This window comes from Perca flavescens, chromosome 24, assembly GCF_004354835.1.
Source record: "Perca flavescens isolate YP-PL-M2 chromosome 24, PFLA_1.0, whole genome shotgun sequence".
Taxonomy (NCBI): Eukaryota; Metazoa; Chordata; class Actinopteri; order Perciformes; family Percidae; genus Perca; species Perca flavescens.
Genome location: NC_041354.1, coordinates 13,006,716 through 13,034,686, shown reverse-complemented (window position 1 = coordinate 13,034,686; position 27,971 = coordinate 13,006,716). Strand labels below are relative to the sequence as shown.

The window sequence follows — 27,971 nt, the reverse complement described above, 5'->3', positions numbered from 1 at the left end:
CGAAACAGGCAGTGACGCGCATGCGTAGTTACAGTGTTTGCATTCCTCCTCCCTCCTTTGAGACTGACAGCCCGTTAGCTGCTGCTGCTCACCGGCAATGATACAGCAAACACGGACTCTGAAAGACACACCGAGATGGATTTAGCGAGCACTTTTTACCACTACAAAGACGGATATTATTTAGACATCGTTGTCTATTAAGTTTATTTTTCGCCAGGATCATTTTTGTTTCGGGGAAAAAGGAGACGACGTGCAAGAGGGGACGTTGACGCGACGACTGAATTCCTGCGACATACACCGGCCAGCTAGAAGCTTTCACGTTCACTTTGAAGACCACCTGAGTAAACCTAAACTAATCCGGGCTGGACTTATTTTCGTGTGTTTAATTGTGACACTAATATCTTCAAAATAATCGTAGTAAGTAGCGAAGAGACAAGTTGTTGGAAGAGCGTGTCTAATCGCTACTGGCGACCCAACACAGCTTGAAGCTAACCGACGGCTAGCTGAATTTCACATTTCTTTGTTTTATTTATTTACTTAATTGAATACAGTGTTGATGTCTTAATGAAGTTGGATTACTACTTGTGTTAAGACGAGTAACACCGCTTATGAGCTAGCTAGCGTTTCGACAACGTAACGACAGGCCGGATCGTTGAGCTTGATTTTTTTAAAGGACATAAATCACCTGACTTATGGCTCGTTAGTATCGCGGTACTGCAGCTGACCCAGCTAGAAAGTAGCGCCAGCAGCCGTCAGCCACTTCTTGGCCTTTTGCAACTCATTGAAGGTAAAGATGCACCACCAGGACTTTACTGGGGACCCGTCTGGGACCGGGAGTAGGAAAACGGCTCACCACTACAGGAGGGGTAGCAGCGGCGCGCCTGCCTCCTCCGCAGCCGTTGGCAGTGGAGTCAACGCGGCTGACGACAATCCCACTCAGGCTGGATCCAGTTCTCCCGGACCCCACCACCAGCCGCTGTCCCAAGTGTCTGGCGCCCAGGTGAAGAAGAAGAGCGGCTTCCAGATAACCAGTGTCACATCAGCCCAGATCAATGTGAGCGGCAACAACAGTTTAGCAGATGACACCGAGAGCTACGACGATATGGATGAGTCACACACGGAAGACCTCTCCTCCTCTGATATGCTGGATGTTTCCGTGTCCAGGGCCACAGATACAGGTGTGCCGGAGAGAAGCTCTTCAGATGAGACCCTCAACAGTCTCCATGGGGTCGATACACCTGGAATTGTGTCACCCAACGAGCCCCTTCCCCATCATTCCATCCCTCAGGGGTCTCAGCAGCACACCTCCATGGTAAACGGGACCATGCAGCATCATTATTATCCTCAGCAACACAGCCAGCCCCACCATCATCACCCTGATAGTTTGGGAGGAGTTGAACCCTCATTGTCGGCTCTTCCCATTGCTCCCGTGGGTAGCTCCAGCCCAGCTATGGCTTCCAAAGCCGGGCCTAGCCAGATGCCACCGATGTTGGAGCCTGCAGGTGGAACAACCCAACCACTAGCCCCTATTGTTGGTGGCACAGCCACTGATCCACATCTACAAGGCAGTGTGAACGTTCCTAATGTGTCAGCTAACACTGCTGCTGCAGTTCCTCCTCCTGGGCCTGGAGGTTTTGACAGCACTAGTGTGAGTGGACAAGTAGCTTCTGTCGGAGGAGGAACAGGACCGTCTGCTGCTGCCCCCAACACTCAAACCCAGCACACCCAAACTCAGACAGCTACTGGCTCTCGTTTTAGGGTGGTCAAACTAGACACTAACTTGGAGCCATACCGCAAAGGAAGATGGACGTGTACAGAGTATTATGAAAAGGAGGTTCCTCATCCAACGACATCTGAGGCACCAAAAGGCGTGGAGGTGGTTGTAGAGACTGAGGCCGGTAACGCCGGGATTAGTCAGCAGGGCATACCCGCCGTACAGCCACCTCACACGCTTCAGCCGCCGAGTCAAGATTTCACTAGTCCACAAACCATGCAGAGCCCACCACAGGGACTGGCACAACCCACTCCTCTGACCTATGTTTCACCCCAGGAGGTTGTTGGTGGGACCCACGTGCAGCACCCAGCGGCTCCTGTCACCGTCCCTTCTACAGCGACATCACAGGCTGGTGTAAATCCGCCTCCCCCTGTAGTACCCCAGCAGCTGCCCTATACTGTGGATCCCCACCAGGCTCAACCCCAAGGAGGTTACCAGTTCCATGGAGGGGTCATAGCCCCGGGAAGTGTCCGGCAGCCAGACTTTATCCAGCCTACTGCTCCCTTCCAGACCCAGGTCCAGCCTCCGCTGCCACATGGTACAACAGGAATCTCCGTAACGCCAGTTTCAGGGGTCATGGCACCGCCACCGATCAGCATTCCTCAGCAGCTGCCCCATCAAGGTTCGGTAGCCCCACCTGGCCAGGCAACTTTTGCTGGACAGCCACAGACTCTCCCAACTCAAGCTCATCCACAGCCACAAGTCCAGCCCCTCTCCACTGCTACAGTCCCAGTAGCGCCCACCCATGGGACCCCCTACATGCCTTTGAGTGCACTGCAAGCTGACCTCCAGCCTCTCCTCACCCTGGGTGCCACCTTCACCCAGGTCCCCGGAGGAGGGAGCTCCATAAGAACATCCCAGCTGGAGGATGCCCAGAAGCTCCTGCTCCAGCACCAAGGCCTGCTGGGTCTGCCCAGGCTAGGGGTCGCAGCAGGTGGAGAGGGGTCTGCACAGGCCAGTGGTGCTGCTGGAAGCCTGGCCCACATGGGCATGTCAGCTGAGGCCAGCGCCTTCATGGCCGCTGCTGCTGCAGGCCTCAGGACTCAGCATGCTGAAGGAGAGGAGGACAGGTAAGGATGGAAGGCCTGTGCTGCCAAAGCTGTTAATTCTAATGTAAACTCTGTTTTGCGGGTGAAGATTTTGTAGGTGAACCGTGTAGTTCAGGCTGCTTTTTGTCATAAAATACTTTCTATTTAGGTAATATTCAAAGGCAAAATGTGAAGTGAATCTTTTTTTCAGATCTAGAAGTCCAATGTCCCATTTGCTTGATCCCCTGTCCCCTGAGGTAGCTCTGCGTTCGTTCAAAAGACAGTAGTTGAAAAACAGCTCGCTGGACATGTTATCGTAAAAATATCAGTGGCTGGAGTGGAGGCAGTGGAGTTGCTGAGTCACCGAGGGAGCTGGTGACTCAGCAGATGTTCTGCCCTGGCCGACCCCTACCATCAAACATCCACCTCCATTACTCTTTGTGTCAGTAAGGCTGCATTTTCTCTGTTGTACTGCCTCACACTATCCTTCCTTTCTTCTTTAGTATTTGCGTCTCCTTTTTCCCCCCTTTCTTCCCCCCTAGGTTAAGTCTTTTATTAGACACTGGATCTGTTGATTTGCACCAACCCGAGGGAACTGTGCAGTGGTTTATTTATGTGTACAATTACTCAATCCTAAGTTCCTGTTAGTTTTGCTGCTCAAAGGTGGTTATTGCAGTTCCAGGTAGTTTCTATATGGAGTCGATGCCCTAGAAAAAACAACCTCCCATGCCCCATTTGAAGATGCAGTGTGTCATTCAGAGGCTCTGCTGTAGATACTATAGAGGGCCTGATCAGGAGTTGTGTTGCATAAATCTCATAAACTCTCGCTGCAGAGACATGGAGCACTGTTGTGGCAGCACTCTAGTGTTACCACTATACTGCCCCGTGTTCTGGTTTAACAGGAGTTTTCATGTTGTATGAGTACAACAATAATGCCTGCAGGGTATGGAGGTTGTTTGACTGAGTACTGTCAGTCTCAGGTAAGCACCCATAACTGAAATGCAAAACATATCCTGGAATATAATGGCTTTTATTTAGCAGTTGGCAACAAATTAGCAAACTGTCTGAAAAAGGTCTCCCAACTGTTGCACATATACAGTACATTCTATATATACATCAGAGTGGAAATGGAGAAAAATAAAAGACTTCTGAGTAGTTCCATGATTAAAACAACAGTTGCTGAGCGAACCGGTAAACATACTTCTAATTCAATTATCAGCACAGCAGCTCATTGGTGAGCTGGAGCTAACTGTTTATGTATTTTCAGCTGTTCAGACCGCGTCCAAACTCGAGGAGAGTGCAGCAACTGCTGGTTCACCGTTGTCGTAGTCCTATTCAGCTGCAGACACAGCAGGGCTGTATTCTGTGTGAGGGCTTTTGTCAGCAATTCATGGCACCCCATCATGACCGTGTGTGTCTTTTTGTATGGTCTCTGTAAAGTGTGTCTGCCCGTTTTCTTGTCATGAATCGGCCACTGTCCTGCAGACAGTGTTGTGTGTCATGTCATTCTGCGATCCGTCTCTGTCTCTTGATTTCCCTTTGTCACCCTCTTTCTTTCTTTCTCTCTGTCTCCTTTCCTTTTGCAGTTTTGTATCATTTTAGCTGCCCAAACTGTTCTCCTCTACCCTTTCCTTCTAGAAAACGAGTCCAGGGTTTTCCCTACCTTTTTTTTATTTATTTATTTTTTTTATATATATATATATAAAGCTTACGCGCAGCACCCAAGCCGTTGTTTGGCACCACCTAAGCCAAATCAATGTGAGCATTAAAACCAAGTAATGACTTTTCTCAGATCTAATTATTGTAGTATAGTGATATAGTGACCAAAACCATGACTCATTCACACCCGTATTCACTAATGAGAGTGAGCAACAGTGTGTATGAAAAAGTAAACAGTCAGTATCCTTATATGATCTCACAATGTCCAAGAACATCAACTCTATCAGTAGTGAAAGCACATAAGAAGGCCACCGCAGATGCATTATTGTTTCTTTTCTCCTTCCATATAAACAACCAGAGGCGTACATGAATACATCAGACGGACAAATTATCACCATCTTTGAATGCTTTTGTCATTTACAGATTGTTTTGTTTACAGTACAATATTTGGGTTAATCCTGCAACAAACGGTTCTTTTTATGACTGCTAATTTTGTCTAAAAAAAACATGTCGGAAGAAATTTTGAAAGATGTGGACTACATTTTCCCAGGGCGCAAGGTGACATCATCAAATAGTTTGTTTTGTCTGACCATCAGTCCTGAGAGATTGGAGAAACTGGCAGATAGTTTTGACTACGACTTGAATGATTGATTATGAAAATAGAAAGTAATTTGGGTGAACTCTAAACGACAGACTTGCACCTCTGACAGGAAGACAGTGACTCAACATGTTTGTGACGTATCACTTTTTTTTCGGTCTGTAAGTTACTTAACAACTAGTTGGAGGATGATTGTTGTACACAGAGCACAAATCCGCCGCGTTCATTCTCAGTTTCAGTTGTGATAACTTGTTATCAGAGTCCAGTCGAACTCTTTAAAGGCACGTTGCAGTTGCCGTGACTTTGACAACTCCAGACCTAGCCCAGCTGTGTGGTTGACTTGTGTCCTGTTGTAAAACAGGGATGTGAGGGTGTATCTGTGCAGTGCAGGGTTATGCATGCGTCACCTGCTTTACTGTCTTTCTATATCCGTCCCTGAGGTTGATGTCAGTGAGAGTGCCGTAAGGACAGCCATATTACCAATTTAAAGGGCTTTCATCAGGGCTTCTTTTCTCCCCGGGTGGAATTTCAGCCTGCAGGTCGGTGCCGGTATAATTTGACTTTTGGATAGCTGCCAGCAGGGCTTCACAGTAGAAGGAAAGCGCTTGTGACTTTCATGCACACACTAGTATTCTATACACCTGTTGCCTGTGTGATATCCACACACCTTTTTTTTTTTCTTATTCCACCAAGAACTACAGAAAAATATGACTTTTCATACAGGTTTCAGAGAATGCATTTATTTGTTGCTTTGCACAGTTTGTAGCCTTGTAAACCGCAATAAGCCATGCATGCACTGTATGAAATAGTCCCCTTTTAAACGGAGTTATATTAGCTGTAGAGATGTTTCAACACTCAAGCAAAACGTGTGTTTTTTTGATGCAGAAATAGTATAATAATATCACAAAGCTCTTGCTTATGTGAGCACAGTCTACATCCTTCTTCTAGTACAGCATGCTTTGCCAATGAGCCTTACCAAAATAATCAGTATATTTAGTTTTTTTCTCAGTTAGGACACTTTTTACCACAATAATCTGAAAAGATTCCCTTTGCCCTGGTGTTTAAATACTTGTGAACCATGTGCTTGTTTGTTGAAAACTACCATACTGTGGTATTTTGTATTTCCCAGCCAGCTAAATGTCAAACGATATATGAAGTGGCGTTGTACATTTAGTGAGTTTTATTAGGGTAATGTATCTGTATGGACTGATCCTTTGGGGACAAGTTAGAGGTGCAATCTTTCTTGATTAATTTCCCATTAAAAGTTGCCCACAGCAGTTTTATTTTAGCAGCATTCTTTTTGAGTTTGAATCCCAGTGATTTACTACTATTTGAATGAAGTATGCATGTGTGCAGCAGCAGTTGAGGGGCACCGAGGAGTCACGGGTTTACAGCCTGAATACAAAGTGAAGTGATAATATCATCCATCAGTCATAACCGCCTCTAAAACAGTCAACAGGTGTGCCAAAGGGGGATGTAAGAGATTGAAGGTGTGCCAAAGGGGGATGTTAGAGATTGAAGAATCCTTTCTGTTGCACGAGGTTGTCAAAAAGAGCCTGGTTTCTAATAGACACAGAATACTTAAAGGTCCCATGGCATGAAAATGTTACTTTATGAGTTTTTTTAACATTATAATAATAAATAATGGCTGTAATTCTGCGCCAAGACTGAATTTCGGGAAAGAGGCTTAAGATACAGTATTAGGGGACCACTAAGGTCTATATAAAACAGACTTAAGATACAGTATTAGGGGACCACTAAGGTCTATATAAAAGAGACTTCAGATACAGTATTACGGGACCACTAAGGTCTAAAAGAGACTTAAGATACAGTATTAGGGGATCACTAGGGTCTATATAAAAGAGACTTAAGATACAGTATTAGGGGACCACTAAGGTCTATATAAAAGAGACTTAAGATACAGTGTTAGGGGACCACTAAGGTCTATATAAAAGAGACTTCAGATACAGTATTAGGGGACCACTAAGGTCTATATAAAAGAGACTTCAGATACAGTATTAGGGGACCACTAAGGCCTATATAAAAGCATCCAAAGAGCATATATATATATATATATATATAGTTCTGGAGATGCAGGCTTTACCTTCTGATTTTCTGATATGTTTTTTAAAGCGTTACTCATCTCATGACTTCCTAGCATCAATAGATGATCAGGCACAGATTAGAGCTTTTTTTTTCTGTCTTGCTGGTAAGATAAGTGTTGGTTAGAGCACGTACTAAAAGTAAGAAGAATAACCTGTTGTTTTGTCATTTCCAGTAATGGACTTTAGCCATAAAGTTCACATATTAAGGGCGATTCAAAGATTTGGCTTCTTTAAGCCCTGTGTGTTTTAATGTCAGTACGTGACTGAAAGCTGTTCTGTTTTTATGTGGCGCTTCAGTCTCTGATGGTCTTTCATACATTTTAGTGATAATATGCTGCCTGTCAAGCCCTGCAGTTATACCGGCTTTGACTCATGATTTGTGTTTTGTTCATATTGACACGCCTGGTTTTAACTGGCTCGCCATCCAAAAAAACTGAGCTTTTACGAGGTATGGGGAGTCCCCGACGGCAAAGACCAAATATGGATCAATGCTTGGAGCTACAGTCAAACATAGTTGATGTTATGATGTATGATTTTAAGAAAATCCTAGTTTTATAAGTGCCACGGTAGAGGATCCCCGGGGTTTCCAGGAGAAGCTGTTGACACTTTTTACTTAGCGTTAAGATTGTAAATGTAACCCAATACACTATTCTGATTCTCTCTTTATAGGATAAACATACAACCGAGTAGTGAGTCATGCCTGACAACAAACATATTTGTGAACCACTGCTCTTGTGAACACACCCCAACATAAGAATGTTAGGTGTCCCGCTGCTTTGTTTAAACACACTTAAATTACTAATAAACGTAACCAAGACAAGAAAAAACTGCTTATTTACATTTCAAAATCTAACTTTTAGACCTTGTAATTACGGTATACAAATCATAGAATGTTCCGTGATATTTTGTTGGTTTATGTGCAAGTCTTTATTTTAGTATGTTTCAAATATCTGCATTTAAAAGTAATAATAAGTAATATATAAAATTCACAATATGAAAATGATGTGGTCCTAATTTAGCAATTCAGTATTTTTGTCAATTCTCAAATTTCTTTATCCAGCTACCTACAAAGTTTTTTAAATGGGAATGAAATCATTTATAAAGACAGTTGGGCTCGTTTTAAGGGGAAAAAAAACCAAGACTTTAAGTGGTTGCACATGTGTAGTTGAATGTACCAGAAACCTATGTTTATGTGTAAACCTATGACTGAAACTTTGCTTCATGATAAATCCTAAAATGTTTCTCATATTTCGTATTTTCTTTTTAAAAGCTCCTATAAAGTATTTTAAGTTAAAGTCTGTGTTAAAACCCTGGTTGACTTCTCTGCTGGCACATCTGCTGGTGTTTTTTCTTTTTCTTTTCTGACAGCAGCATGATACGCATAACTGTAAACCCCAGTTAGTTTAACTGAGGCAAGAAACCGATGTGTTCAGGGTTCAAAATTAGCACCATCCATCAGCCAAATGCTGGTAAAATATGCAACTGGCTGGTCGATTTGCTTCACTTACCAGACAAAAAGAACCCTATGGTATTGATTGGCTGGTCAAATTTGAACGTTCACTAGCCATTTGGCCGGGTGATTAAAAATTTAATTTTGAACCCTGGTCATGTGCTTGTACGGAAACAACTCTGCCTCTAATGTACTGTCTTTGAGCAACCTGACAGCTTGCATTTGGCACCTCACGCGTGCAGTATATGATAGTCCAGTTTCAAGGTTTTGCCTGCCTGTGCGTGCTTCTTATTTCTTGGGGCGGGATCTCCTGGATAAGGGTCAATAAATCAAACCTGAAGGTAGTTACTAAGTCAGTTGTCTGTTAATGAGATGTGACATCTAATCATGCTTCAATAGAGACATTAACTTTACTGTCATTACTCTCTCTCCCTCTCACGCTCTTTCTCTCACCTTGTTGTACTGCTGGTACCCCACAAGGTGGCAGTCTTGGTTCATAAATCCTCCCAGCCTGGTAAACTGTTGTTTATATAACCCTAACATGCTTTGGGAAGCACTGACCTAAAATGTGCCTTCCAGATAAGTGGAAAGGTCTTTCCTGCACGCAATGTATGAATTACAGAAATGAGTGGTTGTAGATCTTCTCTGGGCTTCATATATTTGTGTGTGTTTGTGTGTGTGTGTGTGTGTGCGCGCACACTACTGGTCAGTTTTAGAACACCCCAATTTTTCCAGGTTTTTATGGAAATTCATGCAGTTCAATGTCTGGTTGTACTCTGAAATGAAAGAATAGAACACATGAACAATTTAAGTTAAAAAAAAAAAGAAATCATGGAATCAATTTATAAACCCAAATTCAAAATGTTTGACTCATCAAAGTAGTCCCGTTTAGCAGATATAACAGCTGAACACACTCATGGCATTCTTTCAATGGAAATCAAATATTCTTCAGAAAGTTTTTCCCAACTCTGTTGCAGAAGTTCCTATAAATGTGTGGCACTTGTAGGTTTTGCTTTCACTTTTCTGTCCAGTTCATCCCAAACCAGCTCAATGGGGTTTAAGGCTGGTGACTGTGCTATTTTGCTAAGGTAGTTCTGGCATAGCTTGGACTTATGTTTTGGGTGATTATCTTGCTGTAGGATGAACCCCTGACCAACTAGGCGCGTACCAGAGGGTACTGCATGGCGCTGCAAAATGCTGTGGTAGCCGTTTTGGTTCAGGGTGCCTTTCACTCTGTACAAATCACCGACCCTGGATCCAGCAAAACAGCCCCAGACCACCACGCTTCCTCCTCCATGTTTGACAGTTGATGTCACACACTGAGGAACCATCCTTTCGCCTACTCAACGGCGTACAAAAATCCTGCGTGATGAACCGAAGATTTCCGTAGATTTCACCTTCTTCCAGTCTTCAGTAGTCCATTGACGATGTTTCTTGGCCCAAGCAAGCCTCTTTTTCTTATTCTGACGTCTTAGCAATGGCTTTCTTGCTGTAACTCGACCTATCAAACCTGCAGCTCCAAGTCTTCTCTTTCCAGATGAAACTGAGACTTGCTTATTACGACCACTATTAAGCTGTGCTTGAAGCTGTTGTCCTGGGAGCCGCCTATCACGCAAGCTGTTGACTCTCAGAAACTTGTCTTCTGATTCTGTTGTGGCTTTGGGTCTGCCAGACCTCTTCCTGTCAGAGTTCCCCCCAGTTTCTAAGTGCCTTTTGATGGTGAAGAATACTGTACTCACTGACACATTGACCTTCATTCGCAATTTCTCTGTAGGAAAGACCAACATTCTTAAGTGTTATGATGGTCTGTCTCTCTTTGTTTGTTAATTGCCTTTTTCCCGCCATTTTACCACAGTGTGTTCCAACAATACTTTTATACAAACAGAGGGGGTTGTAAGTAATCCAGACAAGTTGGAACACCTGTGGGAATTGGTAGCACCAACTTTCAAAGCTTGATCAACCTCCATTGCTGCAGAACAGCTTTATGTTGTTTACCCATTTCTTGTTCCCTGAAAAAGGCCTTTTTGTAAAATACTGAAATGTACATTATTTTTCAGTTTGGGTAACCTTTTTTTTTTTTTTTTTTAACCTCAGGCAGTTCACCACTTACCTTTGTACCATTTCAAGCTCTATGTATGTATGTACAGTGCTGCTCATAAGTATTCATACCCATGCTAAAGTTGACTAAAAAGAGGAAAAAATGAAAAAATCATCTTTTGGAAATTTATCTTAATGCCTTAATTAAAAAAATGAGGCAAAGACAAATTGTTTTTGTGAATGAATAATGTATTGTAAATAAATAAATGTTCTTCCTTAAAACACAGGGGCCATAATTATACATACCCCTATGTTAAATTCCCATAGAGGCAGGCAGATTTTTATTTTTAAAGCCAGTTATTTCATGGATCCAGGATACTATGCATCCTGATAAAGTTCCCTTGGCCTTTGGAATTAAAATAGCCCCACATCATCACATTCCCTTCACCATACCTAGAGATTGGCATGGTTTTACTTCAGTTAGTTTATCAGGATGCATAGTATCCTGGATCCATGAAATAACTGGCCTTTAAAAATAAAAATCTGCCTGCCTCTATGGGAATTTAACATAGGGGTATGTATAATTAATACTGATGAGTGTGGTTACTGGCTGCAGAAGACCCTAACAGTACAGTGATTGATAGCATATATCCTTTGGCAGGGTTTGTAACCCAGTAGGTATGCTTATTTTAGGGATGGATTGATTACCGTGGGCAGGGTTGTATCAGCCTCTCTGAATGAGTCTATGAATGAGACTATTTGGAAAAAGCTTATTCTGGAGGCCCTTTTTATATGTCGTGTTGCAAAAGTGTATACAGCGGAATTTATCAGTGTCTCGTTTTGAATACACACAAAATGTACAGGTATTATTATGTGGATCAATTTGATCTACGGCTCTCCCATTATATTACAGTCAACTTGTACTTGCATTATGAGGCTGATTGATTTTTATAGTTTTTTGTTGCGTTACATGCACGCTTTTGTTCAATCATCATAATGTTGAGATGACATTGTGTGGACATTGTTTTCAGGCTCTGCTGTCGTTTCTGAAGGTGTGTGTGTGTGTGTGTGTGTGTGTGTGTGTGTGTGTGTGTGTGTGTGTGTGTGTGTGTGAGAAGATCTTAATGCAGCTAGATCAGAACATCACCCGGCTCTGACCGTTTCATTTTTCTAGTTCACATTGGTGGGGGCATAGGTGGGTTTAGAGACTGGGGTGCAGAGCCAAGTAGAGACTGGTGTCACGTTTGCTCGCCTTGTGCCTTCATGCAGAGCTGCAGATTCTTGAGTAGAGAATGTAAAATGTGTCCATGCATGCAACACGTGTTTATGAGCTGTGTGTGTGAGAGAGAACTGGTAGGTGCCTACAGGAGACAGGTTTTTAAATGCTGTTTTTTTTTTTCTTCCCTTCAGGTATTTTCTCAAGGAGGGAGATGTGTGATATTTCACATCCTATAATTGAACCTGTTGTGGCAAAAACACCTGAATGTTTCCAGCTGAGCTTACTGCAAGCGGAGAATACTATATACTCCCTGAGCAACTTGTAACCTGCCGTTCAATTACAGTTGCGCTCAATGTAATTTCACATAATTAACAGAATGCTTAGGATAATGCTCATCCAACGCTTATACATAATGCTTAGACAAGCTGTGCTTGTTGTTTAGGAGTTAAAAAATGACAACAAAAACAAATGGAAAAAAATCTTAAGTAGACCTAAAAGTATCTGGTGTATCCCGCTTGGTCCTGGGAGACTAGCTGGATATTGATCTGTGATGCTTAGTTGAATGTCTTTAATTTATTTATTTTTTTGTAAGATATTAAGTTCAGTAAAGAGCCCATTAAACAGACAGGCAATGTGTCCTGTTCAAGGGCACTTTATATGGGGGCGCCTTGGTAGCTCTCCTGGTTGAGCGGTGGGTTCGATTTTGACCTGAAGCCCTTTGCTGCGTGTCGCCCCCCCCCCCCGCCTTTCTTCTCTACAGCTGTCCTATCAATTAGAGGCAAAAAAAAAAAAAAAAAAGCCCCAAAAAAGTATTTATCAGTTATCTCTCACGGAAGCCCTTTCCTTTCTTTATCTTTTGAGGGGGAAATGTCAAACTCATCCACTGTAACATGGCCTTACCACCTGTCAAGGAAAAACATAAATTAGTAAATTCCTCCCCCGCCCCCGAAAGTGACACGTTTGGATTGTTTTGTGTCAGAGCCTCAACCCTTCCTACTGTGAAAACGCATTCTGATCACTGCACGAAGCCTGTACACTGCAGAGAGCCTGGAACAAAGTTTCTCAACCGCTGCTGAGAAGATCCTCACTGTTAATGCACATGACAGTAACTCTGTTTGTTTACATTGACATCGAGCCCTTACACCTCACAGCAGTAACACTGTGCAGATCCTCGTGACTGGGGGTGGGCAGCACAACTTCCCGTGACGTTTTAACGTTGTCAGTGTATCGTGAGGTTGTGTAATATTTACAAATGGATTAGAGTGAGGGTAGGGGGGGGGGCTGTTGAATCCCAATTTTACGTGTGGAAATTTGTCACACAGAGCCAAAAGTTGTTTTGAACACCGAAATAGAAGCAGGAGGAGAATATCCGTATTGATTTTAGCCAGATTGTGTGTAATCCTTCAAATCGCTGGTATTTGTGCCAATTCAGAACCCAAGCATGGTGTCTTCTCAGTGTGTTTCCTTATGTGTGCTTGTGGGTGCAAACATGCCAGACGAAATGAAAAGCTACTGATTCATTGGGCATAAGTAGACCTTAATCGTCAATTATTTCGATATTCATATTTATTGTGTTCTAATACAGCGGCTAAATTGATTTTCTGCTTTTTAGTTTTATTTAATAGGAAACTGAATATCTTTTTGGACTGTAAAAAACGAGCAATTTGTTAGCTTCACCTTTTTAGACTTTGGGAAATCTTTCATGCATGATAGCATCTTTTTGACATCTCACACATTCCTTCCTAAAAGACAAAAACTCCCTCCGTCATTTTTACCTCCATTTAAAAACGTGTCTCAACTTCATAGTGGGTGAGGAATGTGTGACAATTTCCAAAGTTAACACCCCATCCATCCAGCCATCCATCAGAAGAACAAGGCATGTCTGCAGTGTCACTAAAGTGGTAGAGATGTTGGCGCTCAGTCTCCTTTCTTTCTTCCCTGTCTCTCTCTTCAGTCTCTTCCGTGGCCCATATGGCACAGTGGTCTGTTACATAAGGCATTGCGTGCATTGCAAAGACCGATTCACTTACGCTCGACAGAGCTGCTGCCCTGCAGCTCTGTGATGCCATGAGAGCTGGTCTAGTTTTGGGGTGTTCCTGCTCTTTGTTTTGTCTGTTTGTACAAAGATCTAAGGAGATTATCCCCACTTGTTGTTTTGTATTGCTACCTTCGCACGCTTTCCCTATTCATGACTTATACCTTGAAAACGGAAAAATGATTGCATGCTGCAGATACAAATTTGGTCATGTAATTGTCCCTTTTCTTTTCATCAAATCTTGTTCATCTGTTGTTGGTTTTTTTGATTTCTAAATTTGGAAGTTATAAACACACTTTATTTGCGCGCGTGTGTGTGTGTGTGTGTGTGTGTGTGTGTACACGTACGCGCACGCAGCAGGGTTGATCTTGCTGCCGGCCTTGGTTCTCCTCTGTGTAAAATGCCAGTGTTCAAAAGCCTCTGAAACCGGATCCTGCCAGTTTGCAAACATAGCCTCGCACATATACAGGACGCACACGCCAGCTGATGTCTCCTCACTGCTTAAGGACAAGTGACGCGGAAGGAGGTGGGCGAATCACAGAGCGGCATACAAACCGTTGGGGAGGGATCATGCAAGGAGAGAAGCAGGGAAACATTAATTTGAGGATGGATATAAAAAGTGAACCCAGTATTACTGGTGGTTTTTGTGGAGATTACTTTTATGTTGTCCTGTTTCCTGTGTTCCAAGTCACTAGCCTAATTGCTTTATAATGGCCTCTGTTATAACTTACAGTTGTGGCAGAGTTGGATCATTTTCAAGACCACACACTGCAGCCAGAGTGATGGCCCAGCTCTGCTTTCACTCAAAACAGCACAATAAAGTAAGGCGGAAGCGTTACTTCCATTCGGCTGGAGGCTTTTGGGAGAGAGAATGTGTATAAAGGAAGGATTGGGGTAGAATGGGGAGATGCCTTCAAGTGTATACAGCAAATACACAAGAAGGCATTTAGGTTTCTGTTGGCACTATTGATTTTACACTTTTCTGGAACACTGGAGCTTAAATATATCTTCTCCTCTGCCTTCTTTTACTCTCAGCTCATCTTAAAAAATGTTTCTATATTATGAGGATACAGTCATATACTCTCAAGATATTTCTGAATTTACGTTTGAGCCTTCTCAGGTGGTGCATTTTGTGATGGGTGAAGATGCTGTTTTGAAGAGCTTTGTCTGTTAATTGTTTTTATTCACAGTTAGGCAAGATCAAGACCTCATTACCTGACTAATAAAATCAAATAGCTTTGTGTAACATCAACATGGTAGCCTGGCCAATAAGGACGATTTTAATTTGGCATTGTAGTGACTTAAACAAAGTATTATTACATTATCACTACTTTTCCTCATAGCCTATTTGTTTTCTAAGTCTCCCGTGTGTAGTATAAGTATACATTAAGCTTTAACATAGTGGTTAGGTAATATATGGGTCAGCCCGCATACACAAGCTTAGATGGACGTGGATACATAAAGAATGAAAGCATCCCGTCTGTGATGAAGGTCTCTCACCATTGGCTGAGCGGAGTCTGTTGCACCATCAGCGATTGGCTGACTGTCAACTGTCTCCACATCAGCGAATGCTTCCCTCAGCCTTTTGTTCCAAGTGGGGCGTGCGTACACTGACCCCAAACCTGCAAGTGCACAATGTATAGATATACAGTATAAGAAGAGCTTTGTCTTCAAATTACAAATAAACTTAAGAAAAACAAATTGCCGCTAATCAATAATGGTAGTTTTGAATCTCTGTTCCTTTTTTAAAAAAACAAACAAAAAAACAACAACCTCAATTCACTTGTTTTCTAGCCCTCGACTGTTTTTTGGATTAGTGACACACAGTGGAGGGAAGAAAGGAATATGTGACCTTCACCTAATGAGGTTAACAATTTCACTGCAGGCGGTGAGCCTCAATCCCACCAACAAACTAACTCTTCGCGCCCCTCGGCGCCATTTTGTGGTCCACACAATTGCGCACCATCTTCAATTAGGGTTGCCTCTTCCCTTTGTTCTCTATAGTTCCTCTACTCAACACTTTTTCTTTTTTTTTTTTTTTTTTTTTTTTTTCACGGCTGAGATACAGTGTTGATTCTTTTAGTTGTTGTGCCCTGCATCAGCTCTTTGCCTGATCTACCGTCTAGATCGCCATCTTGTTGTGATCGTCTTTTTTTCAGACTGTAACGCGTGCCTGTGTAGCAGCCTTTTTTTACTGCTAACATGGAGCTATACACGTGAGCCTTGCTCCAATAGAGACCCATACTGTGGGTGTGTAGCCAGTGTGCATTCACTGATGTGGAGTGACAAGACTGCTAAAGGCATGGTTGGTACACCATAAACATTCTCCTTGAGATACCTTAAGGAGGGGCACGAGTGTGAAGAAATGTGTGGGATGTTTGTTTGTTATATTCATGGCATTTAAGGGCAAACAAACTCACTCTTCACTAGAAACTGCTACAAGGAGGTTTAGATTATGGGATACCACTCCTGCGTCCATCACAAAGAGGATGCCGCAGGAAACGCACAAGAAAGGACTTGGAGGTTGCAAACCGAAGGGAGTGGCTTGCAGGGGGCTGTTGGCGTGCTAGCGGGGTGTGTGGTCAAAAGTAGCTCATCCCATTGGACGGATCACCCTAATCTCTACTGGCAGTTTATATAACCGAAGGGGAGGTGACATGACTCCTTATGCGGTGACATCACACCCCACCCACTAATTCCCCTTTACCATGCACCCAATCGGCTGCGAGTCTGTGTGATTCAGGCTTAGTAAGAGGGCAATCAGGAGGACTTGTAAACACACTCACATCCCCATCCTCCATTGTTGGTCAGGCTCCCCTATGTGAATCTCCCACAGCTAAAGCTAAGCAGGTCAGGAGATTGGAGGAGGTGTGGTGGTGGTGGTGTTGGTGGTGGTGTTTGTTTTGGGGTGTTTTCGGTGGGCCGTGTGGCGGGGGCCCTCTGCTTGGTCGGAGAGTGTGTTTTAGCCTCAGAGCGTCAATGAGAGAGAAGGGGCTGGCTGGGGCAGGAGGAGCGCTCTTCTGGGAGCTGGACAAGCATCTGAAGAGGTAACGATGGCTGTAGTGTTGTCACATTGTCCTGTGGAGTCGGCGCTTGTGTAGCGGGGGGCAGGTCCACTGCAGCAGCATAGGGATTAAACTAAGGGCTTTGTGTTGATGTATCTGTCTGAATGTTGTTGTGGCCTTCAGTTCGACGATTTATTTTTCTTCTTCTTCTATCCATTGTTGAAGGAGAAAAATGGCAGTAGGGCCTGCAGTTATCAAAGCATTCATCCAGGGAAACTTAACCCCTGCAGTTTTCAAATCTGTCTTGGCCCTTGGTGTGTGGTTCCTCTACCTGCAGCAAGGAATCGAGGCACATCACCTCAGCATGTGCATACGCCTGCTCCGCAGCCCTGAAGGGCTATATAAATGTGTTTGAGGACACAATGTTCTTGCTTCTGCACACGCATGTTACATCTGACTGCGCGAGTGTGAAAGGCAAGTATGGAGTTAGAATCATGCCAAAACCCACACACACACACACACACACACACACAAAACGTGTTTTACTCACGCCCAACGATTCACAAACAAACTCAGTGTGGTTTGCAAATACAAAACATCATTCACAAACTAATGCATTTTGTTCTGCAAATAAGAAACCTACCTATCAAACAAATACAGTATGTTTTACACATAAAAAGAAACATATTTCTTCAATGACAAAAAATATCCTGCAAGTACAAAAAAAAATCCTTCAAGTACAAAATAAATCCTACAAGTACAAAACAAATTCTACAAGTACAAAAAACTGTCACGTGACTTTTGGCACTAATTTTCCGCCTTGCTGATCCACACACAAATGCCCTCAGATCCACAAATGCAGGTAAATTTACTAACAAATGTCCTGTAATTTGCACTCCACAGCAGGTGGCGCTGTTAAGTCAATTTAAGCCTACCAGGACCATACATACAAGCGGATTTTTTTAAACATTATTGCGGTTCATAACTTACTGGAACAAAGCTGGGCAACGTGTTGTTGCTGTGACAAAACCACTGATTTTATATATATATATATGTATATTGTAGCAATTCTGGCGTTAAAGACCCGCTGATCGTTGTCTGATTCTCTGAAATGAATGCCGGCATTGCATTGTGGGAAATCGGCTTTGCATGCGCCCAACTCTGATCATATCTGATCTGTCTTACAGCATACTGTAATATTTCACCAGTAATAAGACCAAAATAATATTATTAAAATAAAGAAAGGCAAACTATGATAATATCTACATATATGTTGCAAGATGTAGTATTATAGTTTAAAAAATATCAAAACAACAAAGCAATCCAGCTTTCCTGGCCGAAATAGACCGAAATAATAACATTAAAAGAAATACAATTAAACCATGATAAGATCTGGTGAATAAAAGTTGATTAAAACAGCGGTTATTGGGCTAAAAATACCAATAATAGCAAAGCTGTATACAGCTTCTCTGTACAGAAAGAAACGTGCTGTGATCAGGGAATCTGTGCGTAGACCACGGATGATGCCTGTCATTGACCTACATACCCGTCACCGAATTTTCGGCGAATCTGTGAAACTGCCACAGTTTTTGAGTTAAGGGGCCGTGTCCATTTCACAGATTTCTGTGGGACCGGCAGCCTGTAGGCTACTACGAAGCAAGATCAACATGCTGGATTTCTTTCAGTTACCCGGCTTCACCTAACCTAACAACTGCATAAGCTTTGTCAGGATTTTTTTTGTACTTGAAAGATTTTAGTTTGTACTTGCAGGATATTTTTTGTCATTGAAGAAATACGTTTCTTTTTATGTGTAAAACATACTGTATTTGTTTGATAGGTAGGTTTCTTATTTGAAGAACAAAACGCATTAGTTTGTGAATGATGTTTTGTATTTGCAAACCACACTGAGTTTGTTTGTGAATCGTTGGGCGTGAGTAAAACACGTTTTGTGTGTGTGTGATGTTTTGGCATGATTCTAACTCCATATACAAGGCTGGCTAATGTACACGTGGTCCTGGACAGATCCCGCATTAAGACTTTATCTTGTCTGCTTTCAGTTTTAATTTTTTGTTCCCTCCAATCTCAACTGCCACAGATGAGCATTATGTTCCAGATCCTCATTTGATCCAGTCAGCCCGTATTTGCTTCGCTTTGCTCCGTTTTCACGCCACTAATAGACTCCCGTCTCCCAAAACCCAATAACAAATATGAAATCAGCTTGTCCAACATTCAAATTTAACCTTTAGTTTTTTTCTTTATTTTTTTTGCACCCAACAACCAGTTTCTCTACAGCAAATGTGTCAAACTCAAGGCCTGTGGGCCAAATCCGGCCCCTTGCAGATTTAGATCCGGCCTGTATATAAATTTGGGTTCACAATAAATTTTGGCCTACCTAGTTGTGTGCCAAACCACAAACACAGGAAACTGTTTTTTTAAACTGCAATTATATGACATTCAAAGCAGAATACGGCAGATTTGCCAACTCTTAGACTCAGAAATCCTCCCAGAAGCAGAGTTTTCATATTCAGGCTGTGAAACAGGTTGTTGTTGTTAAAAAATAAAAAAATAAAAAAAATAAAAATCATTGTTTTGCTTGATTTGCTAAATTCTATGATGGCTAAGAACTCTTTTGATTACTTTTGTAGGGCTTCATGTCAACAAAAATGCGACAAAAAGCATACAAAAATGTCGGAAAAAGCAACAAATTTACAAAAAGGTGACAAATGTCTGAGAAAGCCACAAAAAAAGTCAGACCAAAAACGAACAAAAAATGAGGAAAAAAGCTAACAAAATGTTTAAAAAAAAAAAAAAAGTGACACGCAGTAACAAAAGCATGTCAATAAACTCTACATGTCTGGCCCTTGGTGTGATTCTCTTTTTCCAGTGTGGCCCTTTAGTGAAAATGAGTTTGACACCCCTGCTCTAGAGAGTTATAATATTTGTCTCCAACGTTGTTTTATTTATTTATTTTCTTTTTTTTGGGCACAAGCACATATGAATAGGGTCTCTACAACAGTGCATACATGTGACCCTGATCCTTTATGGAAGAAGGAAAAAGGAGAAGTCACTACAAACATTATTTTCCAGTTTTCTAAAAATCACTCAATCCCGTCAGAGTTCCCTTGACTGTTGACCCCTTAAAATAGAAAGATATGAGCAGGCCGAGGGGTTCGTCATCTCCTAAGCCAAGTTTCTGATCTCCAAACTCCCATGTTGACACACTTCCACTTACTCAAATTAATGTTCCAGCCAGAGAATTAACACGACTAACGTAAGCACCTTAGGTGTTTGAAAGGAGCTCCTGACGTGTAGTCAAAGATCTTACCACTGGTGCTTGAAGCTTTATTGAAGCAGTTACATGGGTCCAGTCAAAGTTGATGAAAGGTGGGAATAAGGAGCGGTTAGAGATCAGTTAGCTCACACTAATTCAATTCAAATGTGTCCGTGTGGTCAGGAGTGTGAACAGAAAACCACACCCTCACAGTTTTTTAGTTTCAGTCTTGTTTGCACTAAATGCACTTCCTTTTTTTTGTGTGCTGCGTGAGGAATTTAGCCCCATGATTAAATCAAAAAGAGTTGATTGAATCTGCCCTTGTGTAATTCAAGTGGCACGTGCTTCATTAATGTTTAACCCTTGTGTTGTCTTCGGGTCAAATTTTACCCGTTCTTTCAAAATGTCTATATCGGAAATATGGGTTTCTTTTTAACTACCTAATTTGGATGATTCCGTACATTGCGCTTCGCAAGTACAACAAAAGATGGGATCTCTACTTTCATTGACTTTTGAAATTGAAAAAAAAGAGACAAAAGTGTTGATAAAAGAGATGAAAAAGTGTAGATTTTCAGGACGACAAGTACACGGTCGAATGGAAGACAACACAAGGGATAATACAACGGGTGCAGTGACTAGTCAAAGGTCCTGCAATTCTTTTATATTAATTACTATATATAATTCTACTAATTAAATACTAATTTAAATTGAAATAACTCCAACGATAATATTCCTGATTATTCAATTACTCTTTTGAAAAATGTCCCATCAGAAGTTCCCAGAGTCTTCAGATCACTTGTTATGCCCGACCAACAGTCCAAAACTCAAGGATATTAGGTTTAATATTCTAGAACAGGGATGTCAAACTCTATTTCACTAAAGGGCCCTACTGGAAAATGAGAATCCCATCAAGAGCCAGACATGTAGAGTTTATTGACGTGGTTTTATATAGTCGAAAGAGTCAAATATCTTTGACTGTATTGTTGCAAGTCTTAAATAGCTTTCTCACTTACAGTTTGGTCCACATAAAACCCTAAGAAGAAAATCAGTCTTCACGTTTCGATAATCAATTAACCGTTTCAGCTATTTCTCAGTGAATTTTTTTGTTATATATTGCCGTTTTGTAAACTTGATATTTTTTGGGGTTTCATACTGTTTGTCTTGTGATGGGCTTTTTAAATTACTGCCTGACATTTTATAGCCTGAACTAAACAACAGATTAATCTATAAATAAAATAACCATTAGTTGCAATAGTTCCCTCTTCTTCTTACTTTTATTTTTCCCATTTCATGTTATTAAACTATACTGCTGTAGCAAACTTCAAATTAGTTATTTGTTTATACCAAAACATTAACTGTGGTTGCCTCAGAATCTGAGGATGCATTAATAGAAAATTATATTAACAACAATAGATACTTTTTTGTTGCTCAAGTAGACTTAACTAGGGCTGCAACTGACTGTTTTTATCGTTAGCGATTAATCCTTTTTAAATCAATTGATCATTCATGCATAAAATGTCAGAAAATTGTAAAAAGAAAAAAAAAATGGACATCACATTTTCCCAGAGTCCAAGGTGATGTCTTCAAATATCTTATTGTGTCCGATCCACAGTCCCAAACCCCAAAGATATTCCATTTACAATGACCTAAAGAGAGAGAAGCAACGTATCATCACATTTGAGTGGCTGAAACCAACCCAATATTTGTTTGGTAAATGACTTTGACAAGTCATTCATTATCAAATGGTTGGCCAGTCATTTTCTGTCGATTTTGAATCAGGGATTCGGCTTTATCACACATCACAGACCCTCTTAAATAATTTGTCACAGAGCCTAACACAGAACAGAGGGGCGGTTCTGTTTTATGGTTAAGAACAGGCTGTTCCCATTTTACACATTCAAACTGATCTAAAGGACGTAGGAGGAGCACGCCACTCCACAGACTTTCAGTGTGTAAATGCTTATTTACTCTCACAGATGGGGACATTACTGAGGCCACAGGGCAGCTCGTGGGCAATTGATTATGTTTACTTATGGTGTGTGTGTGTGCGCGTGTGTGTGCGCGCTTGTTTAACTGTATTCGTGGGGTCCAAAAACCGGGAGTCCACTATACTAGTGGGGTCCCGACATCTTTGTGGGGCCAAAATGCTGGACCCCACAAGTTTAAAGGGCTGTTTGAGGGTTAAGACTTGGTTGTAGGCAGGGGCGTCGCACCCGTGGGGGATGTGGGTGTTTTAACACCCACACTTTTCCCGGTGAGAGGGTTCAACACCCACAGTTTTTCTGCAGTTTTTCCGCAGCTTTGCACAAACGCCTCGCGTCGAACTGCCGCCGTAGCTACGTCGTAGGCGGTGTGTAGCGATAGCAACGCTCTGTTTTTCATGGCAACGGTGTGTACTTCGCAGCGGTGTTAATCATCCCGCTGCTCCGCGATCGCTGTCTGCACCCTGTCATCTCATATACCCAATGCATATACCGTCGGAAAGCTCTCTCTCTCCTCTACAATGCTGTCGGATCCAAATATGGCAATTTCCTTTTCATCAGCAACCAATCGTGAAAGTAAAAGGGGGATTTGATTCTAAAAGCGCAATCTCATTGGCTGATGCCAATTTCTGACAACGGGATTCGCTTAGAATGGTGACGTGCTCTGACATTTCTGCGGTAGTTCAGAACTTATATATATGTCAATGGTTCAGAATGTCAAAAGAAGTGCGTCGAAAATGGTCGAAAATCACCTCAGAGAAGACAAAAACAGTTATTAGTAAGAAGACACAGCTGATTACACACTGAGACAGCAGATGATGAAATGCCTTCACATAGTACGTTGATGTGTCAACTGTTGTTCAGAAAACAGGAGTTTTCAGACAGCGGAGGTAATCAGACTCTCTCTCTCTCTCAGCAGTTTACAGAAATTCATAGCCTACAATACATGTCATATATTAAATATGTAGGTGTCACATATATACTATTCTAATATAATTACAATACAATACTAAACAAATCTGTAATTTTGGGATCCTAAGTGGTTGTGAGTCCCTCAGGCTGGCAGATCCATGTTTAGCTGTCAGTAGAGCTGCTGTCCCCTCTCCTAGGAGAACTACCAGCTTCTCTTCTGGTGTTAACTTTGGGAAGTTTTATTTTTTGGGCTATTTTTCCAAGGTGTAAATCTCTTAGTGAAGATAGTTTTTTCCCAGTGGAGGAGGAAGTGCATCTCTGTCTGAACCAGTTGGTGGTCACTGAGCCTGTATTTAGTATGGATGGTAACTGCACCTTTTTAACTTCACTAGCAACGTTAAATGAAAGCTAATATGTACGAGTATTTTCCCATGTAAGAAGATAACTTTCTGTAACATTAGCTACATTATAATATAGGCTAATTAATAAATGCTGTTTTAAAGCACTTCTTCCTGCCTCTATGTATTAATGCTCATGGGTAGCCTATGGGTTCCATTCAGACCTTTATATTAAGTCTTTTACTGTTTTATGTCAACAAGACATTTTCAGCTGGCTATACCCAATGTTTAGATCTGTTGTGCTATTTATGCAAATTACCACATACGTAATTAGATTATGATCCGTTTGCCCATGTTAACAAACAGTACGACACCGTTCTCTCTACACAGACTTTAAACGCAAACTTATTTTTCGTGTTTTTATACTCTTCTAGTATCACTCATTTAAATGGGAAGCTTTTTATATCTTGTATGTTATACATTTTGTACCCCTCTGTCATTGTATCCATCATTTTTATTGTTAATAAACAAATCACATCCATCCCCCTCACTTTTGAAAAGCTTGCTACGCCCCTGGTTGTAGGATTAGGGATAGAATTAGGTTAGGGTGAGGGTAAGGGTTAAGGTTAGGCACTTAGTGGTGATGGTTAAGGTTAGGGTAAGGGGCTAGGGAATGCATTATGTCAATGACGGGTCCCCACAAAGATAGTGTGTGTGTGTGTGTGTGTGTGTGTGTGTGTGTTGTGTGTGTGTGTGTGTGTGTGTGTCGATAGGTGGAGACATTGTTTCAGTCAAAGTCTTCCCATCACCTGCAGTCCACATTTAAGCATGAAACAAACAACTCATTAATATCGCAGTTTGAGACGAGACAAAAACGGCAAACAGCTAAATGTCCGCTGATAAACGTGCTGCCCTTGTCCTGTTTTAAGTCGAGGCAGTCCCCTCTTTCATTTCGTGGGTGGAATTGCGGTTTTTTATAGAGGACGGTGCAGCAGGTAGAGCGATGTTGCATAAATCATTACCATGAGCGACGTCTCCTCCAATCCGGTGCGCCGCGGCACCATTTCCTCCCACGCATTATGTTAATGAGCTCACATTTCCGCCAATCGCGCAGCTGCTGGCGCTGTTTTTCCCCTGCATGCATTAATCCAGAGAGAGGGAGCCGCGGGTGCGCGGAGCTGCAGTCTTTTGTGTGCTCTGTCCCGGCTGCGAGCTCCACGGTCGCCCCGGAGAGCACACCCCGTCATCCTGTCCTCAATAATGCGCTATTTTTTCTACTTTTATACCACTGGACTTCCAGTTTGCACAGCCGAAGAATCGCCTTCGGGGGTTTTAATGGGCAGGATAGCATGAACTCCCAATGTTATACGGTGGCGATGGATCTTGGCGTTTGTCATCTGAGGAATTTCTCGATATCGTTTCTGTCCTCTGTGCTCGGAAAGGAGAGTGGACCAGTCGGCCTCGACAATAGGTAACGTTTAATGTCACCACCGGGCTTTTTCGGCGCATCCTCTCACTCATCTTATTAGCGATGCGGGCTCGATTCAAAGCGAGGCTCCGTGCCTGAAATGTTGGCTCATTGATTCTCCGCCATCAAAGTCAAAGCCTGCCTTCCCGACCTCCGTTTGCTTTATTGCATTTTTTATTTATTTTTTTTATTTTTTGTTGTTGTGTTTTGTCAGCATAATCCCGCAAATGGCAGTCTACGTCTATGCTATTAAACCCTCGATGGACGACAGTTTCAAATTCAACCTGCAGTATTCACATCAACATCTCTCTTTTTTTTAACTTCTTCTTTTCCCCTTTTCAGCTCTTCCGGTGCAAGTGTGGTGGCCATCGACAACAAGATTGAACAAGCAATGGTAAGCATCTGAAACCCCACTCCTATTACACGCACTGTTTGTAAATGGGCCCGTGTTACGTAACGTTAAGCCAAAGCAAGGACGTGGACAACTGTTTGCTTTTTATTTTGTCATGTTTTGATTGCCTGTTAAATGATATTCGTAAGATGTTATGTTTTTATATAGAGGTTAATGAATGAATGAATGAATGAATGAGAGAAGCATGGTTGTGCTGTCCTGTATTCTAGACGTGAATTTTAGTAGACATCAAAGCTGCAGAAGCGTAAAAAACAAACAAAAAAATAATAATTTTACCGCTTATATGCACCTGCTTGTTTATTAATGAGAGACAGCAGGAGTTTCCAGCGCTGTGACCATTTTAGACCGATGACCTCCGGCTTGCTGGCAACTTGATGTTGGCCAGGCTAAGGTTCACACGCTATCCCCTCTCGCTCTCTTTCTCATGCGTAAACATCTAGTCCTTCGCCCCCCCCCCCCCCCTCCCCTGTCCCGTGTTGCTAGGCAAGCAGCAGCAGCCTCCCTGCCGCCCGCGGCTCAGTATAAATAACTCTGCCGGTGATTGGCTCCTCCCACCCCGGTGCAGGAACATTTTGTTCCCTCACTGCGTGCCGTGGGTAGGGAGGAGGAGGAGGAGGAGCGGGTCCAGAGGAGGGATGCTCAGCTTAATAAACGCAGATCCTCCTTCAGCAGCCTGGCACAGCTCGAGCATCATCACAGGAATGCACTATACAATGCCTTGTTTTCCTCCAGTCACACTTAAGTGTGTGTGTGTGTGTGTGTGTGTGTGTGTGTGTGTGCGCGTGTGCGTGGCTGTGTGTGGATTACATAAAAACATGGACAAGCCAAAACAGTCCCCAGTCTAGCTGGAACCAACAAACATTAGCAATTTGGCTTGAAAAATGACAGAAACAGATCTTTATTGACCCACGAAAGGATTATTTGTTTTTTTTGCAGCAAGGCGGCATAAAAACACATTCACACTTGAAACATTACCACTTATCGAAATGTTTGGGGCGGCTGTGGCTCATTGTGGTAGAGTGGTCACCTACCCAACCGGAAGGTCCGTGGTACGTTTCCTGGCCTTGCAGTCCCATGTCGAAGTGTCCCTGGGCAAGACACAGAACCCCGAGTTGCTCCCGATGCTGCGCCACCAGAGTGTTAGTGTGTGTGTGTGTGTGTGTGTTTTATCTGATGAGCAGGTGGCACCTTGTATGGCAGCCATGGCCATCGGTGTATGAATGTGTGTGAATGGTTCCTGGACTATGTAAAAGCACTTTGAGGAGTTGTTAAGACTAGGAAAGCGCCATATAAATACAGTCCAGTCCGTTTGCAGATAAATCGCCTAACTAATCATTTCATTGGATAATGGTCTAAGTTCCAGTGTGGTTTGACTTGACCCTTGTGTTGTCTTCCCATCAACTTTTGGCACTTTTTCGGACATTTTTTTTTTTTCTTTCCATGGCCAATAAACCTAATATTTTGTCATTTCTTCTGAGGATTTTGTCACTTTTTTCAACGGCTTTTTGTCGCTTTTTCCAAATTATGAATTATTTTGACTAATAGTTAAGATCAGAGGATGTGGATGGATAATTACAATTACAATGTATGTCAAAGTTTAGTCAGGAATACTGTCTTGAAACAATTCTTTTTTTTAAATGCCATAAAATTAGAGATGGGCCGATACCATTTTTTGCTTCCCGATACCGATGCCAATACCTGAATTTGCGTATCGGCCGATACCGAGTACCGATCCGATGTGTCATATATTTTATTATATTTTTACAACTGTATACTACTATCCTTGTATGGATGTGATATGATTTCTATCTCTGTTGTAGGTCTGGCTCAGGTTAAACTCTTTGTGAAACATGAACAAACACAAACAAGGAATGCCACAGAACTTTCTTTTATAGTTACAACGGAAAAAGAACAGAAATAAACTACTTTAACGTAGATTTTCTTTAGGACTTTATTATGCGGTATCGGATCGGTGCATAAACTCCAGTACTTCCCGATACCGATACCAGCGTTTTAGGTGGTATCGGAGCAGATACCGATACTGGTATCGGTATCGGACCATCTCTACATAAAATTGAATAAAACAACCAAAATTCTATGAAAATAATCATTCATGTTACCTGAAGAACATCCATGTTATTTTTAGGCAATTTGGTTGAACTAAACCCGTTTTTTTTTTTTTTTTTTTTTGAAAACGGGTCAAATTTGACCCGAGGAAAACACAAGGGTTAAAAATGTAAGCATATGGCATTTTTGTATGTTTTGTTGTGTAACAAGGAGTTCATAGCCTCAAACGGAAATGTGATTTTTGAATAAGATGTTATCTAAAAGGGAAAACACGATTTAAATTACACAGCTAACCGAATCTCTCTTCTTCCCTCCGTCCTCAGGACCTGGTGAAGAGCCACCTCATGTACGCCGTGCGCGAGGAGGTGGAGGTGTTGAAGGAGCAGATTAAAGAGCTGATCGAGCGCAACACTCAGCTGGAGCAGGAGAACAACCTGCTCAAGAACCTGGCCAGCCCCGAGCAAATGGCTCAGTTTCAGGCACAGACAGAAACTGGCGGCTCCCCGAATGGCGCTGCCCAGCCTCCGGTCCCGGCCGGAACCACACCAGTCCTCCCTTCCACACAGAGCTCCGGCACATCTGCATAACACATAAACGGCACACTGGAGAAC

The 27,971-nt window shown here is 42.3% G+C and overlaps 1 protein-coding gene across 2 annotated transcripts; it reads left to right on the top strand.

Annotated features, from left to right (window-relative positions):
• The first annotated feature begins 12 nt into the window (after positions 1-12).
• Positions 13-27,971, top strand: zgc:65895 (TSC22 domain family protein 1). 2 transcript variants are annotated; one of them, XM_028572273.1, is made up of 3 exons: positions 13-2,844; positions 25,224-25,275; positions 27,684-27,971. In XM_028572273.1, the coding sequence occupies exons 1-3, from the start codon at positions 794-796 to the stop codon at positions 27,945-27,947; spliced, it is 2,367 nt and encodes a 788-aa protein (XP_028428074.1). In that variant the 5' UTR covers positions 13-793; the 3' UTR covers positions 27,948-27,971. The 2 variants fall into 2 exon arrangements, with proteins under 2 accessions (XP_028428074.1, XP_028428075.1); XM_028572274.1 differs by lacking the exon at positions 13-2,844 and adding an exon at positions 24,525-24,884.

Bases quoted from the DNA above. Each gene is read 5' to 3' on its own strand.
- zgc:65895 (XM_028572273.1), top strand. From the start codon at position 794: ATGCACCACCAGGACTTTACTGGGGACCCGTCTGGGACCGGGAGTAGG. The intron at 2,845-25,223 runs GTAAGGATGGAA...TCCCCTTTTCAG, and splicing joins GCTGAAGGAGAGGAGGACAG to CTCTTCCGGTGCAAGTGTGG. The intron at 25,276-27,683 runs GTAAGCATCTGA...CTCCGTCCTCAG, and splicing joins ACAAGATTGAACAAGCAATG to GACCTGGTGAAGAGCCACCT.